General features: G+C 30.9%; 1 protein-coding gene and 1 long non-coding RNA gene across 5 annotated transcripts; one reads left to right on the forward strand and one right to left on the reverse strand.

Annotated features, from left to right (window-relative positions):
* Positions 1–1107: 1107 nt before the first annotated feature.
* On the reverse strand, positions 1108–8631 carry LOC143192925 (serine protease inhibitor 88Ea). Of its 4 annotated transcripts, none has more exons than XM_076398759.1 (6): positions 8379–8631; positions 5610–5921; positions 5351–5547; positions 5062–5294; positions 4640–4875; positions 1108–1551 (listed from the first exon to the last, which is right to left on the reverse strand). In XM_076398759.1, the coding sequence occupies exons 2-6, from the start codon at positions 5904–5906 to the stop codon at positions 1270–1272; spliced, it is 1245 nt and encodes a 414-aa protein (XP_076254874.1). In that variant the 5' UTR covers positions 5907–5921; positions 8379–8631; the 3' UTR covers positions 1108–1269. The 4 variants fall into 4 exon arrangements, with proteins under 4 accessions (XP_076254874.1, XP_076254876.1, XP_076254875.1 ...); XM_076398761.1 differs by lacking the exon at positions 8379–8631 and adding an exon at positions 6084–6189; XM_076398760.1 differs by lacking the exon at positions 1108–1551 and adding an exon at positions 1685–2355.
* Positions 8632–12513: 3882 nt separating this feature from the next.
* On the forward strand, positions 12514–15932 carry LOC143192932 (uncharacterized). The gene is made up of 2 exons (XR_013004907.1): positions 12514–13177; positions 15446–15932. It is a non-coding gene; the product is annotated as an uncharacterized LOC143192932 (long non-coding RNA).
* Positions 15933–17931: the final 1999 nt, after the last annotated feature.

A 17931-nucleotide genomic window follows, 5' to 3' on the forward strand; every position in this document is an offset into this window, starting at 1 on the left:
ACGTTTTCTCGAGGTCTGCAAAGTGGGGTTTCGTGGCGGCGATGACCTCCTCATTCGACTCTTTGTCACTTTTTCAACTTCGGAAACAAAACAGATTCACACGGGGCTAAATCTGGATTAAATTAAATTCGATCAAATTGGCCGAGACGAGTGCAGAGGTTTGAGCCGGTGCGTTTCATGGTGGAAGAGCCCTTTTTTCTTCGCCAAATGAGTCCGTTTCTTTCTAAAAGTCGGCACCAAATCAGCCCAATAATTCCGCATAGTATAGCGTTGTGACCGTTTTGCCCTTCTGCAAGTAGTCGATGTAAATCACACCTTGTGAATCCGAGAAAACGGCTTGTTAGATACGACAGTCTTCGACTTCTTCGGAACACGTCCGTCGGGAGAAGCACACTGTTTCGATTGTCCTCTGACGTGACTGAGTATGATTAACATAGATACACACCAGAGACCCTTGATTCGTCGACGGTTACGAGACGATGCAGAAACTCCTTCGGATTGCGCTTAAACAGCGTGCTTTGAAATGGTCTCGCGGTTGCGCTTGTTGTCCAGAATGTATGTCCATGCAGGATATGACTCATGCGGTCTTTTGAGATACCTACTGCTTAAGCTATCTCGCGCACATTCTATCGGCAGTCTGCCAATACGAGATACTATATTTTCGCCATGTTATCCTCATGTGGTAGACGGATTCTGTGCACCTTTGGGACTTGAAACATTAAAAACCGACGTGGGCTCACGTTGAAACTCGTTAAACCAATTTTTGAAGGTCGTCATCGCTGGGAAAGGGCTACCGTATACAGCATCCAAGAGCTCTTTGATTTCGCTGCGCAATTTTTCTTCCAAAAAACAAGAATTGAATCAAGGATCCATATTAATTTTTCCATTTTTCTAAAATCCGTGGATACACTCGTTTCCACACGCAGTTAAAACAAAACTACGAGTCCGATTCTGCTTACATCTAGACAGTATCCGGTGCGACTAAATATTTATTGGACCGCTCTCGTAAGTATCAAATCATAACTTTGTATACTTATGTCTAGTGAAATCAGTTACAATAGCCGGAAAGTAATTACCGACATACCTGGTACAAACACAAAAAACAACGAATGTTTATTTTTTTAATAAAGAATTAAACATAAAAAATATCAACCACTGTAACAAAATCACTCAATAATCAATAAATAGTTAACTAAAATAAAAACGTTAACAGACTGGGACAGTTTCACAGACAATTAATTTTAAAACTGGAATAATTAATAACACTTGTTAGTAAGGTCTTCTGAAAACTCCTCCAAATAAGATTGAGTCACGAAGTTTATCGTAAATGAAATATATAAATGGATGATTGCAAATGAACTGCGCAGGTTCCGCTGGTCTACTGGAACGGAAACTAAACAGAACAGTAGCTGCAGCTGCTTTAGTTCCATCTTCGTTCACTTGAATTCTAGCTTTGTGTAGCGCCTGACCTAAAGATGCCTTTTCATCAAGTAAAGCTGAAAGGTCAGCACTTTCTTTGAAAAGATCACCAATGCCCATTTCTTCTAATACCTAAAACAATTATTTAATATATAATATAAGAAAAAAGCTAACATTTATAATAATAATTATTAATAAGTACATAACTTACCTTTAACTTATATTTAGTAAATATAAGGAAAATTTATTAATATTATATTAAAGGTTTTTGTTGTAGATTTAATTACTTTCAATTTATTGCCTGTATTTTAAACATAAATATATAACATTTTGATATTTTAATATTTTTGCAACTTTGATAAAATGATAATTAAAAATGTTTTCCTTGTTTTTTGAATACATAAATAGAAGTTGGTATATCACATTAATAAAAATTAAAAAATGCTTAAATGCAGTGTTAAGATTATTATTAGTGAAACTCTAAACTAGTTCAGTACATTTCTATTTACGATTAAAACATCTTTCCAAAATTTAAAAAAAAGTACAGATAATGTCGCAATTTCATTGTATTTTTATATAATTTCAACATAAAACCATATATTACGTCTTATATATCATTATTGTAACTTTATAGAAAAACATTATATATTTTTTTCAAAATGGACTTCTGAAAACACCGGTAAACAGTACAGTGTGAGTAAGTCCATTATAAATAAGATATATAAAGGGTCTATCGCATCTAAATTGTATAACATCCTCATCGTCACCCATTCTCCAAGTCAAAAAGGCTGTCGCTGCGGCTGCATGGGCGCCATTTTCATTAATTTCTATTCTTGCTTTGTGTATTCCCTCGCCAACAGACACCTTTTTATTTGTTAGTGAGCGAAAATCTGCGTTGACTGTGAAAAGGTTTCCAACACCCAGAGATTCAAGGACCTACCGTGCAAAAAGCATGGTGTTAGTAAGGTTAACACAACTCGCAAAACATCAATAATCACACAAAATAAATTAAAGTATTTTCCGCAATAATTTAAACAATATTTATGATTTATGTTATATATCTTCGCAATATAGCTTGGTCGTGATTGTCATCTTAGAAATTAAATATACGAATAACAATGTTGGTGTTGGTTGGAGTAGTGGCATCAAAATTGTTATTGGACGCTAATACAAGATTTAGACTTGGTTCCAATATTGTTACAGAATTTGAATCACCAGCCATGAAATCAATTATGACATGTTGAATTTGGTATCTAGGTTATCAATAGACTAGATGACTATTTTTGAAAAACGACTTTGTTATAGTTCTACGTATTTGTTTTACCTGGAATAAAAGTTATTTCTATTAAAAAATCGATTTGGAAGAAAAATTGGGAGATTGAAATAATGAAATTTTAGATCGAATATTTATATCGAATTTCGATGAAATAATCGATGGTGTCAGGATCTCTAATGTAATCTAATTATACATCGCCAAAAACTGTCGTTTCGTCCAAGACAGAAAAATATTGCAAAATATAGTTTGAGCATTGGTAATTTATTCACAGCAATAATATCATTCTAATGTAAGTATTTACTATTTTAAGTACCTTTAATTATGTCTAAAGTATATTAATTGTAATTAGGCCTCATTTGTTTTGTTTATTGTGTATATTAATAATTTTGTTCTTTTTTTACCAAATATATAAAAAATACATTCAAAATAAATCAATATTTGACTGGTTTAATTGTACAAGTGTACATAAAGTGGGTATATATTACTACAAACTTCGAATGCCAACTAGACAGAAAGAAATGGGTTTCTAACTGAACTCAGTGAATATTCACTGTTGTTCAATACTGGTTAAATATTCTCAAAATACAAAGAAAAATATTAATTAAGTTCAAGCCTTCAACAAGTATCAGTCAAATCCCTTCATGGTTATATTACGAAAGGCCAATATCAAATAAATAGTTTATTGTAAATCAAATAGTTCGATGGGCTATACTTCTTCAGTCTAAGGGTAAGTGACACATTTATTTGATTAATGTAATTTTATCAAGATTTTACAGCCTGGTATATGTGTAATGGAACACAAAAACTTCAGACATTTAGAAAAATACTTACGTACAGACAATGTATGAACCAAATGTTGCCACTGAGGTCAAGTAAAGTACAACAGAAACTAAGCAGATATCTAGTTGAAGAATTCATAGGAAAACTTGATATGATAATGCATGATTAAACACAGTTCTTGTAAACTACTTGATGGAGTATTATAGTTGCACATGCTTATATGATTATGTTATAATTAAAATGAACTTCAAAATTACAATTAGTTCATTCTATATACTCAGTCAGTATTACAAGGTAAATTGATATATTACTGACAGAGCTGCATCATCAACTGTATATAATTTAAACCTTTTTTGTATTAGAGTAAATGACATTCTTAATAATATTTGAGGTTAGACCTCATTTGTTTTATTTATTGCGTATATGAGCCCCTGATAATTTTGCTCAACTATGTAGAATGAATATTTTGATAGCCTTGTCAAATAAATTTGCATCTCTATCTTCAAATTGTTATCATAACATTTTTCGGGTTTGACATCGAAAAAATTTTGGTTTATATTAGCAAATATAGAGAACACTTGATTTCAATAATTTGCTATAGTCTATAAGTGCTACTATAATCTAGTGCTACTATAGTCTACTCTTTAGTGTATATAATCGAAGCGCACTAAAGAGTTCAAATATCAGATTGCGGAAATCATGGTTAGGAAACGGTAAGTTACATTAATATTTTGTGGTGCTTCTGATAGGTGTTTGACTTAAAATGGTTCATTTTTAAATTTTGTGTTTTTATTTCTGGTAAAATCTTAGTAATTCCACTTTTAATTTTAAAATACTCTATATACTTCCTATATAAATAGGAAGTATTGGTGTTGTACACACATAATACGAAATGCTATATATAATGAATTCTTCAAAAAAAAGCTAACTTCCTCATCTACTCAGTTAGTTCAGCATAAAAACAAACATGGAGAACATATAAAGCAGTTATGTACAGTCAAAACACATGTAGGAGTTATATACACACATCAAATGTCATTGATAAGAATCAATGAAATCTATTGCATATTCTTTTATGACGTTGAGAAATGCTATAAATTCCAGTGCTTTAAGAACCATTTATTCTTGCATTCATCAACATTTAGGCTTATAATTATATCTTACCGGTACTAATTCAATTGTCGTCTCCAAACTGAATTTAGGCAAAGCTACTTGTACTGTTCTGGATACTAAAGATCCCCTGTCAACTATTTTCCGAAAGTTTTGGAGATTCAACTGTTTCAGTGTACTCTCAATCGAATCTTCAGTATTCGAAAATGGCGGAAGTAAAATGTACATACTGATATTATCTCCTTTGTAGGGTAATTCCAAAATGTGAGCACCAAGAGCTTCAGAAATTTCTGAAAATATTATTTAAATGTATATATTTTATAAGGACGATATATAGGGTATTATAACTGGGTTGGGTAAATGGTCGTATATGAAATGATACCAAACCAAACGAGGTCAACCACCTCAAACATAAGCTTGTTTCATTCCATTTCAACATCAACCCGTTAATAAACGTGTTGATTAACGTTACTCACCATGTCTAAATGTGCCTTCAACGTGCATCATATCCACCATAATTTGTTTGGTTGGGCTTACATAAAATATCTCAGGTTTAGTTAAATTTGGATTAAATTTATTTTCCCAAATCCCCTTAAAATATGCTGCATTTACCAGGACTAATGTCGTGGAAGGATCAATGCTTCCTGGAGGCAATAAATCTTTTATCATGTGATGCGTGGTATTTTCCACCCAATTGTTTATCGATATTCTAAAGACATTATTATGAATTTAGATCATTTTTTTAAAAATAATAAATATAACTACCTAGAACCTTCTGCATCTTTTTTAAAGGGGTACAATTCCAGTTCTTGAGGAAAATCATGGGATACACATTGTCTTACAGCAACATCATCAGCGACATATATTTTATTGGCGCTTGTAAATTCATATGGAGCATTTCCTGCTGTATGTTGTGTTAAAAACTTATCTAATTTATAAGCAGCATATAAATCATATTTTTGCTGAAAAATGTTTGTTTAGTAACTATATATGAATATATATCACATTTCATAAATATTCATACTTGATTTTGGTCAAATCTCAACACTTTCTTCAAGTAGTTCTCAGTTTGTCCACCTGCCATGAAATATGCAATTAAAAGAGCATGATAAGTTGAATATGGCGAGAAAAACAGATTTTCTTTTGGCATTATACGATTAATGGCATTTAGTAATGCCAGTGAAAATTCTTGCTGTCCACTGTATAAAATATTGTGGCCAGCTGGATTAGGTTGTTGGCCATCATATGGAGGGAAACACTGTTGTTTGGTATGATGGAATAATGCCATTAAGAGCATTGCAGAAAATATTTGTAGTTTCATTGTGTCTTGTTATATCTATAAAAAAACAATATTTAATATTGATAATTCAAAAGTTATATATTGTTTATCTAGATTATTTATCGTATAATTCGAAAATTGTTAATTGTGCTACAGAATATTTTAATAAAACAAAAATAGCAACACTATTAATTTCCATTGTCACATAAGAATACTCACTATTCCTAACACTAAACTTTACAACTGTCTTCAATAGATAATATAGCAAAAGATCCGCATAATACTGAACCTAAAGTTACAATGTCAGGCAGAGAAAGTCAAGCATGACCCATAATAAAATAATCACTTTCTCGAAACATCTTTGAAATAACAGTGACGTAGTTATTTGTAATCGGACTTTTCTGTTGTAAAAATATTGGTTTTATTAACTTAAGTTGTTATGAAACAATACATAATGGGATTTTCGAATATTGACTAAGACATCCGGCGTTGTCTCCTTCGTAATGGCATATAGTAGAAATTACAAATTTTGAATTGTTTTTTTTTTGTGTTAGGATAAAATAGTTATTTTTCTACATATATAATTCGCAAGAGAGGATAGCTTAATGTAATAACATTTGGTAGGTATATCACATTGTACTAAGAACCTTGAAATATTGCTTTGTTGTTCGGTTTTTTTTCTAATAACTATAATTTTATTAATATAGTTTTAATATAGCAATGATCAAGAATAAGCTAAAAATAAAATACTGCACTTTATGGGGGGAGGGGGTTGTTTTATATACGATTTTACAATATAGAAGAATAAATACCATATTTTATTTTAAACAATTTGCAGAAATTCTTTCTGTGACCTACATAATTAAGAACGCTGCACTGTAACTGTTGTTGAATTTAATACATGTAAATTGAGTCCACATATTAACAAAATGAAACGCCAATTCTATGAAATTCTTTCAACTTAAATGCTAAATGCATGTGGGACGTCTAGAGTAGTTTTCCCTTTTAAAAAAATCGGGTCAATTATATGTAATGTAAATGTAAATGACCTTGACTTGTATAGAAGAAATTTAAATATACCATTGAAGAAACAAACGGCAAAGAAATTCGAAAGCAAACATTATTGCAATATCCATTCTGGTATATCTACTGTATCGCCGTTAAAGTTAATTGAAAAAAGAATAATAGCTATAGTAAAATGACAAATAGAATAGATTTAAATTCATCTATTGTATCATATTTGCGCGAAATATCGGCTTCGACAAGGTCATAATGATTAAATCATTGGTATATACCAATGGCCCTTACCAAACAGGTTTATATTTAGTTGTTTAATTTTGCAATAATTTGCCCGGTATAAGAACCGGAAGATATTAACCGTCAACTTATCAAGAGAACATATATCAATTTAATTTCATTATTAAGAAAATTTAACTCATTTAAATATTTCGATAATTAAAGTGAAAGTATTGATTATTAATTTTTGAAGTATAATTTTATAAATATGTATAATATGTAGGTAATAAGTTCAAATTTACGATTAGTGTTATTTAAGAATAACATTATATATGAAGATATTTAAAAAAACCCAATAATCATCTTTGGAGATGTTCCACTCATAAAAAGAAAATGTTTATGGTATGTAAGGCGTAAATGAAATGTAATACTTTCTAATAGTTATAACACCATTCTCTATTTGGAATGATTGCATCAAATAAAATGTTTAGAACATGGATTAATACAGTTGTTTAATAATATTAATGGTATACAGTTTAGCATATACAAGATAAAATTATATATATTATCTCAAGGCAATTACTGTGAAATTAAACATTAACAGCATCCTCTAGCTTTATGGTTTTCCCCATTACGCGTTTGTAATTTACAGATAGAATGCTTTTGTCACGTTCTTTATGTTGTTTTTAAAATTAAATGTTTATCAGACATTAATTAACTTATGACATTACTAAATCTAAATATTAATCGCTTTTAATAGCTTACTAACTATTAGTAAAAAATTGTATTGTAGATATATTGGTTATATAAAATTCTACAAAATAAAATTGTTTACTCAAATATCGTTATTCGGAAAACATGCTACATGTTTCTAAACCGATAAGGAATCTCTACAATAATTATATCGATAATTTTAATTAGCTTTTAACTAGTTAAAGATTTAATTATGAAAACATGACAGTATTTAGTAAATAAACATGATTTAACTAACGCAGTAACTGACCAAAAATCTTGTACATATTGATGAACATCATATCAACAAAGGCAACAATATCACATATCACTAAAACATTCTATTCAAGTCCTTATTTACCATTTTTTAATCAAATTTTTTAAGCGTTTTAACGTTTGCCATGTTCAGATAATTTCTCCCATGCTTATTTATTTGTTTTACAATAAAATGCAATAGAATACAACGAAATACACGAAAAATAACTAGAATCTCCGCTCACGGATAATTTCGATAGAATAATACACAGTGATAAAGGAATTACTGACCTTTTAGAGAAGCTTTAAACAAAACAACACTTATTTCATCCTTGTCACCACAACAGAAGAACTCGGATCACTGCTCTTCGAGTATGCAAGTTAGTCTGGCACTATCGTATTTAAAAATTCTACGTGTTGTGAGCCCAAGAAAACCCAAACTGGTTTACAGAAAACCTGGTTTAATATGAAATCGATGACGAACCAAAACAACGGGTACCGACGATCTTGACCAGTGGCGTGTAACGTCAACGGAATACTGAACGACATAGTGATTTTTCCTTTTTTATTTATATTTGCGGAATTAGTCATATTGTTGTATTAAATGATTATTGAATATATAATATGCAATAACGTAAATTAACGTAATATACCCAGTAACGCAGTAAAAATAATATATTCATTTAAACAATTTTTAAAATATATGTTGCTAGTTGTATAACTTGAGACACAGATTAAATATTCTCAACTAAAAAACATATTTTATAAATCTGCCACGAGATTTATGGATAAATGTACTATATTAACTGCCAGATAATACGTTTTAAGCTTACTTACTTGTAATACTATATTTTTATTTTTACCGATTAATATTACTAAAATATAAACAGGGGATAGACAAATAAGATAATGAAACAAAAATTTTACCAATATAATTTATTTTTACATTATAGTACATCTAATGCATATATTATCGAATTTTTTAAACCTTAGTTAATAAGTCCCAATAGTTTATAAGTTAGAATTGCTTATGCGATATTTACATTGAACTCTTTTCCATACCACCCCTAAGAGTTGAGTTTTAGGCGCGTTCATTTATGTAATGGTATACCCTTGGAGGCCTAATTCACCTAATTAACAATTCTATATCCAAGTAATGTATTTTACTTTCATTAGAGAGCATATTTACCTTTTTTACGTTTAGTTCTTGTTTCATTCGATGGTGTGTTTCCTTGCCAAGTTATTTTGATATCACTGTATTCTTTTGTTTCTCCTGTTACTACCTGTATGTATACCATTATTAAAATTAATCACTGAATTCTCAATCACTGAATATATATATATATATATATATATATATATATATATATATATATATATATATTATATATATATATATATATTATATATATACTCACTTTTAGTTGTTTTCACTCTCATTACTCTCTCTCGGAAATTATTAGCATTGAATCATAATCACACATTCGGAAAGTCTAATTCAAGTAAATAACTAAGCTGCTAATTTCCAGTCGATAGTCTATCCAAAGTACCAGTGAACTTAAGTCATCTCAATTTAAGACTTCAAAACGTTGCAATTCTGCTACATTTAACATTTAACTTTTTTGTTTTGGTTTATTTTATATATTATAATATTTTAATGCAAATAAAATATTGAAACAAAAATGTTAAAAAATATAATTTATAATGTTAAATTATAGTTCAATGTTCACTGCTATTTTGTACGAACTTTATATAAAAGATTTGTTCGATTTCGTCATTTGTTAATTTCTTCTTCAATGTATCTGAACGAGTTCATCCAAACCAAAGGATTTATTAACCATTTTAAGTGAACATTTCTATGAAGAACAAGAACAGCATATCGGCAATGAATTGATTGATGAATTGAATGAATTAACAAATATTATAACTACTAATACCCAATCAAAGGGTCTTAACACATTTTATTATCATCTTGCCATAAGTGATCCAATGTCCCATTCTGAAATATCTATGTCTCATCTAAATACACAAATTGAAATACAAAGTCTTCCTTTAACAACCGAACGATTTTTACAGGCTTATCCGTTTACGTGTTCGAAAGTATCAGACAGCATTGTATCTCTTTTTAACTTGAATAAAATGAGAAGGAAAATATCTAAAACGAATTTACAATTTGAGGGAGACAATACATTAAATATCTTGAACACGTATGTTCACTGCTTCTTTGGACAGACTATATATTGTATGGTGGTCATATAATTTTGTTTCTGCCCTGTTTCTGTCTTGCAGCCAAAAAATTATCGGCAAATGTTTGACCGGTATTTTAAATCCTAGAAATCGTTAATGCGGTTTTTTAAGCTCTCCTACACTATAGTGACATCAATACCTTTAAAATGTGAAAGACAAAATCTTATTAATATTATGTTATATATTTTATTCTAATATATTAGTAATAATGTTGTTATTAGCTCATACTAAAATTTAATTATTATTACAAAAGTGAGTCAACTAATCGGTTTAACATTAATCACTGTAATATTAAGAAAAATATATATTGGTTTTTCAATATATACTTAGATTAATAGTTTTATATATATTAAGTATTTTCGGCATCTACTTATTTTAATTATTGATTTCCGGATTGCAACCGATTTGAATGACTAAAACTAGTCGACGTTTCACAATCGTTGCAATCTATCTAAGCAAGTACCTATCACGGTGGGGTACTGCTTTTGTCATGGTCTGTTGATTAATTAAAATTTTGTGAGGATGATATGGGCCTGAAAGGATTGGTTTTTCTTGTCTTGCCCTTTCTAAGCCTTCCGTCTGCTTTGGTACTCTCTTAATGCGATCGGTTGTTTCTTGAACAAATTGGAGGTTTTTATAGTAGATGAGCAATGTATCTTTTTGCTCATTTAGAAAATATTTTTTTCCCTCAAGCTGTACCCATTTTGAAGAAGATCTAACACGTCTGAGGCGATTAAATTTATTCCTTAATATATTTTTCGGGGTGTTTTGTGGTGTGTTGGTTTAACGTAAACCTGATACCCTAATTGTCTAATGCCCTTTCGTCTAACTAATACCTCTAAGAAAGAAGTCACAAAATTATTTTAGGTCTCCATGGTGAATTTGATGCTTAAATATTGAGAATTCAGGTGAGTCAAAAACAGATTGAATATGTACCTTCCATGATATTGTTCCAATAAATAACAAAGGTGTCGTACACATATTTAATAGAAGAAGGTTTTTGCGGAGGTATTGCGGAAGTACCTTGTTTGTAAAATGTTTTATGAAGGCCTTGACTACGTTAGGGTGTATGACGGTTCATAGCGGTTCTAGTTTCACTCAATAAAGGAGTCTGCCGATTTGGGTGGCGCAATAATCAAGGCGACAGGACGGTCCTCCTATTGTTACTGTAGTCACGGGTTCGAATCCTGCTGGTATATGGATGTACTTTAAGTCTGTGATTATAATTATATATCTCTTTATACGCACCAGTGGAAAATCCGACAAGGAATAAACATCCCAATCACGACATTAACCAGGCTGGGTAAGACCGGATGTCTTCTGGGATGGTCTCTAAGTTGGTCACTGGCCAGTTGCTAGATTAAGTGCCGAGGACCGTGGTTCGGAGCCTACGTTAAACAATAGGTCCAGTCCAGATAAAACCATGTTAGTAAAAAAAATACTTTAAAATATATTTAAAAAGAGCTTTGTCATATGAAAAACCGCGTAAGTCAAGCCGCGTAGAATCTACTAAGTTAGTTATTCAGTAATATGGCAATAATAATAATAAGGTGATATAGTGATATATATTATTATTAATAATTCTGAAAGAATGGTTAATAATTTTTCCAAACTTACGTTAAACAAACTACTCAAAGCATTGTCTTAAAAGTGGTTTTCTGAGTTAGGAAATATCTAAAAGTGTGACCAAATTAAATTAGGCGTATTGAGTGGTTGCGAAATGATATGAGTTAAATTTTTGATGAAAAAATTACATAGTGCCAATGGTGGTCAAAAAACTAAGAGTTCTAACTATAATTTCGCCTTCTTAAGTTGAATAGCTTTATGCAAACGAGGCATAAACTTTTAATCATATATCTTGTTGGCAGTTTCATTAACGATACCATGATTTTTACATCTTATTATTTTTTGATAATGGTACATCTCAATCAATTTTGTCTAGGGATCATTGTAAAGTGCTTTCAAGTACCCAAATAATTAAAATTCTTATATTAATCATCATGTTGATTATTGAGCTGTAGGTGTGCTTTATAAATGACTAAATATTAATACAACAAAAAGTTTTAATTGTAGGTCTAGATAAAAATCTGTGTTAAGCTGGTCATTAACCAATCTATGTTAAGTATAATAAATATATATGGACTTTATAAATCAACTTATATAATAATTACGTGAAATTATTATGTGTAACGTATGTTTCACTACGCCAGTGCCAAACAAAAATGTGTTTTATCAATGACAGATAAACTTGGAAAATGGCGAATGAATTGTACTTAACATTTTGAAGAATGAGCAGTTCACCTTTGTTAAGGCAACAAATAGGTTTTCCCAGTATTGTGTATTTGTTGCAAGTCTCTTTTATGACCATGTAACATTAATTTTTATTTCTGGTACCGGTTTAGTTAGAAATAATAGCAATCAGTTTTTATTAGATTTTCGTTTTATATTAAAATTTCACGAAATGAGTTTTTATTTAAAAATTAAACTTTTTAGGTGCTAGATTGACAGTGTTAGACCCAATCTGATTCTTCTTCCTTAATAACGTGGTGAAATGTTGCGGTAATGTTGACAGTTATATGAAGTAATATCTCTCATTAATGAAAGTGATCAACGGATTTCTCGTGATAATAACTTCCACCTCAGCCGGCCTATTCCTGTGATAGTTCGAATCCCACCGAGGCACTATTGGTAAATTTATGTTTGTGATTGTTTCTAATTGTGATTATTCGCAGGCAAGAGTGTAACATCTGACAGGGAAAACCATGACAGTCACTAACTAGGTTGGGTAAGATCGGATGGTGTCACACCAGTCTAGGTCACATCAGTATGTAGGCTCAAGAAAGGTGAGGGTAGTGGTTCAAAGCGGAATTGTTTAATATATTCGTTTATTACTACTTTTCTAATGTATTTGGAGCAATTCACAATACAAGACAAGTGCCGCTTAACTACAAGTGCTGCCAAATTAAAAATAAATTAACTAAAGTTAATTAAGACATATACATTGTATACATAACTTTGAGTGATTTGCTTCAATATCTTAATTTTCTGCGTGCTGCCCAGTAGTTGTGTTGTTTCTACGTCGATCTGGGGTCATCGTGTAGTTTCTTATTGGATGCGTAGCGGAAAGTATTGGTAATTAATCGAAAAACTTTTTTTTGACAGTGTTGGGGGATAAATCAATCTGTTTCATCCTAGGTTAAGTTGGGAGTATCAAAATACATATTTTTGGAAAAATTATTTTTTTTTTTATTCAACATAATTCCTTTTAAGGGTGATACACTGATTATAGCGACACTCCAACTTTTCGATACCATTTTTGTAGCACGATTTGTCGTTTGCTTCAAAATAGGCCGCAGTTTCGGCGATCACCTCTTCATTCGACAAAAATTTCTTCACAGCAAGTATTCTTTTGAGATCTGAGAACAGGAAATAGTCGCTGGGGACCAGATCTGGAGAATACCGTGGATGTGGAAGCAATTCGCAGCCCAATTCATGGATTCTTGTCATCGTTTTCACTGACTTGTGACACGGTGCATTGTCTTGGTGAAGCAGCACTTATTTTCTTCAAATGCGGCGGTTTTCGGCGATTTCGTCCTTCAAACGGTTCAATAACGCTATGTAATTAGTCACTGTTGACGGTCCTTCCTTTTTCAAAGCAGTCAATAAAAATTATTCCATGTGCGTTTCAAAATGCAGACGCCATAACCTTGCCAGCCGACTGTTGCGTTATTGTTCATCGTGTGCAGTCCACTCGGATGACCGGCGATTGGATTTCGGAGTGAAATGATGGAGCCATGTTTCATCCATTGTCACATATAGATGCAAAAACTCGGGTTTACATCGGGTTATCATCTTCAAACACTGCTCCGAATCATCAACTCATCGCTGTTCTTGGTCAAAAGTGAGCTCGCGCGGCACCCGCTTTGCACAGAGCTTTCTCATACCCAAATATTCGTGAATGATATGATTTACACGTTCAGTAGATATCTTTAAAGTGTCTGCTATTTTGTTCAATTTCAATTTAGGGTCATTCAAAATCATTTTGTGGATTTTTTAAAATGTTTTCGTCAGTAACAACCTCTTTTGGGCGTCCACTGCCACCGTCTTCGGTGCTCATTCACCACGTTTAAACTTAGCCTACCAATCCTTGATGGTTGATTTTCCTGCGGCAGTGTACGGAAACTCGGCATCATTAATTTCCTTTTTATCCATTTTTTTCACAATAATAAAAGTTGCTTCGCTCAAAATGCTATAATTCTTTTGAGGGTTAGGGCTAACTAAAAATATATGGATTTAATGAAATAGCGCCATCTATATGTCCGGCCGAGGATTTTTCAATTGACCTTTTAGCTATGATTTTGAGTTTGATCTGTTCACCTTTTCTTTCAATTCATTATCGATTTCAGCTTACAATGATGCAGATTTTATTTTCCAAACATTTAATTGACCATTTTCAACTATTTTTATACGTCTATCCATGGAAATTCAGTTTTAATGAGTTTTTTTTATTGCGGTGAACTGAATAATGTCAAAAGAGAATGGCTGTATGGTCCGCGGGACAAAGTCTGAAACATACATTTTTTATTGTTATGAGTGTTAAAAATATTGTTATTATTATTAAATTAATTATTGTACTATTAATTAAATTTGTAAATAAAAAAAAATTAATGATAATAATTTTTTTTATTAGTTTGATATCGTTTTCTGTATAAAGCTGTTCTGTGCCTAAAATCTACGTCTAGGTTATATCCTGTCAATTATTAGTTGCTTGTATGTATTTTGATCACCGATATCGATGTAAATAATTCTTAAATTATATGATTTTGTCATTTCACCATTTAATTAGTTTTCCATTTGCTATTATTATTTTATTCAGCATACATAGTCGCTAGAGACTTATAGTGATGTTGCTTTGCCAAATATCAATTATTTGGAAAATAGATACTGATGTATTAATCCCGTACTCGCCTTGCTTGTGTATTAATGCAAATACAACAGAACAATCATAATATATTAATTTGTAAATTAAGATTGTACTAAGCATATCTAATGTAAAATGTAATTAATTTAAAAAATATATCATTTGTTGCTTTTTCATGTCAATGACAAAGGACGGCATAGAAGACAAAAAAGTTCGAAGACAGAATGAAAATGTAAGACTTATTGGATGAAAACCCAGCTCAAACTCTGTAAGAGTTTCCAGACAGTTTAACAGTTAATGGATCAATTGCCTCCAGACGTTTATATGTGATAGAAAAGATTTTTGAATGTTTAATATGATTTTTTTTAAAACCGTTAATTTAATTGTTCTCAGACGAAAAGGAAGAACTTTCTGTAGCGTATGGTGATTGGCGATGAGAAGAGGATCTAGTGCGACAATCTCAAGAGTTAGCTCAGAGTTATTCACATCGATACTGAAGCGGAATATTCATGGCCATAAACTCTTACAGTGTATATGGTGGGACCAGTGTAGTATAAATTACTATAACTGAATGAAATTCTTACTGCTGATGTCTCCGTTTGTCTAGTGAATTTATTTTTTAATAATAATTTATTAAATTTGTGTATATATATCATTTAATACAATGTTATTAAAACGGTTCATTGACAAAAGTACTATCTGTTGATCGGAACAAGGATGTTGTTGAAGCGGTGTCCTGGTATACATGTAAATATCTCCAAAATGACTGATAAGACAGTTACCAAATTTAATGCGTAAAAGAATGTATCGCGGTTAGTGTGTTACATCATAATATCCTGTTGGAACCACAGTTGGAAATCCAAATCGTCAAATTTTACTATTGTCATTATTATATATGTCTCTGTATACACAGAATAACTTAATAATACTAAACGAAAAACTAGTATTCTTATGGAGGAATACAAAGGTCATAGAATTTCAGTTAGGTTAGGTTTACAAATAATTAGTTACATTAATACTGTGCATTTTCACCATTACATATTGCTGATCAAAATACATGTGCCTAACAATATTTTCTGAATTCTGAAACTTTGGTTTGGAGGTCTTAATGGGGTAATCTAGTCTATAAATGTAAAGAAATCGATTTCTCATATTTTTAAAATTTAACCCTTGAACAACATGCCCTTAAAAGGATTTTTCAAAACTTAAATTATTTCCGGATATATGGCCGCTGGTAACGCGGCATCTAAAGACGAAACTTTAAACTAATTTTTCTCGAAACTACTTTTTTTGGAGACGGTGGACATGATATTTAAAGTTCTACTGAGTCGATTTACTTGAAAGTCTATCCATATATTCATACGATTTATTAGTATGTCTCGACAGTTTAACGTTGTTTTTGAAAATCCTCGAAGTACTCGTAGATCGGGAATTCCCCTACTAAATCGACAATTCGATTAACCTCAGGGCGTCATGAGAAGAACTGTTTACATCATCGAGCGTAGATATTGTTTACGATATCGCTCCTTCTATTTTATCCTATGATACGAATTTTATGTTAACATTACGCAATGTTTTCATAATTGAATATTTACTTTACGAAGCGTCTGCTCTATGTGGATTTTAACATCAGACATAAGACATAACAGAAGATACAATTATTAAGAATAGAAATATTGATACAAATAATAATTCTCAAGTCCCATAATAATACACTTAATAATTCTCTCTACTCAGTGTTTAAAAACGTTCATAAAAAAACTTAAAAACGATCACCAATTCTGGTAAGTAAGAGGGATATTCAATAACTGTAACTTTGTTTTTAGTTAAATAATGAAGCTGCTGCATGGGATGAAACGTAGTTATTTCTTGACATTTTATTGAACTCAATATGCAAACTGTGTAACATACCATTTAGTCACTACTTCTTCTATTTTATTTGATTTTCAAACTATTTTTTATATTGCAAATTTTTTCAGTGTCTTTATGTATATTTGGATTTTGACGTTAAACTCTGAAATATAATTTTTAACCAAGTATCTAATTTGATAGCCTTATATGTTAAATATCATATAGAATATAGAACATCACAAAAGTTTTAATTGGAGGTCTAGATAAAAATCTGTGTTAAGCTGGTCATTAACCAATCTATGTTAAGTGGGTCACTAGTCACTAAAAAAGACGAAGATTAATGTGGCTAAAATTCATAAATATATCATAATAAATATATATGGACTTTATAAATCAACTTAATATAATAATTACGTGAAATTATTATGTATAACGTATGTTTCACTACGCCAGTGCCAAACAAAAATGTGTTTTATCAATGACAGATAAACTTGGAAAATGGCGAATGAATTGTACTTAACATTTTGAAGAATGAGCAGTTCACCTTTGTTAAGGCAACAAATAGGTTTTCCCAGTATTGTGTATTTGTTGCAAGTAGTTTTTATGACCATGTAACATTAATTTTTATTTCTGGTACCGGTTTAGTTAGAAATAATAGCAATCGGTTTTTATTAGATTTTCGTTTCATATTAAAATTTCACGAAATGAGTTTTTATTTAAAAATTAAACTTTTTAGGTGCTAGATTGACTGTGTTAGACCCAATCTGATTCTTCTTTCTTAATAATGTGGTGAAATGTTCCGGTTCAAAAAATCGGAAAGGAATA

Source organism: Rhynchophorus ferrugineus, unplaced genomic scaffold (genome assembly GCF_030347505.1).
Source record: "Rhynchophorus ferrugineus isolate W39M unplaced genomic scaffold, kcgeb_rfMv2 rfM3, whole genome shotgun sequence".
In the NCBI taxonomy this organism is placed as follows: Eukaryota; Metazoa; Arthropoda; class Insecta; order Coleoptera; family Curculionidae; genus Rhynchophorus; species Rhynchophorus ferrugineus.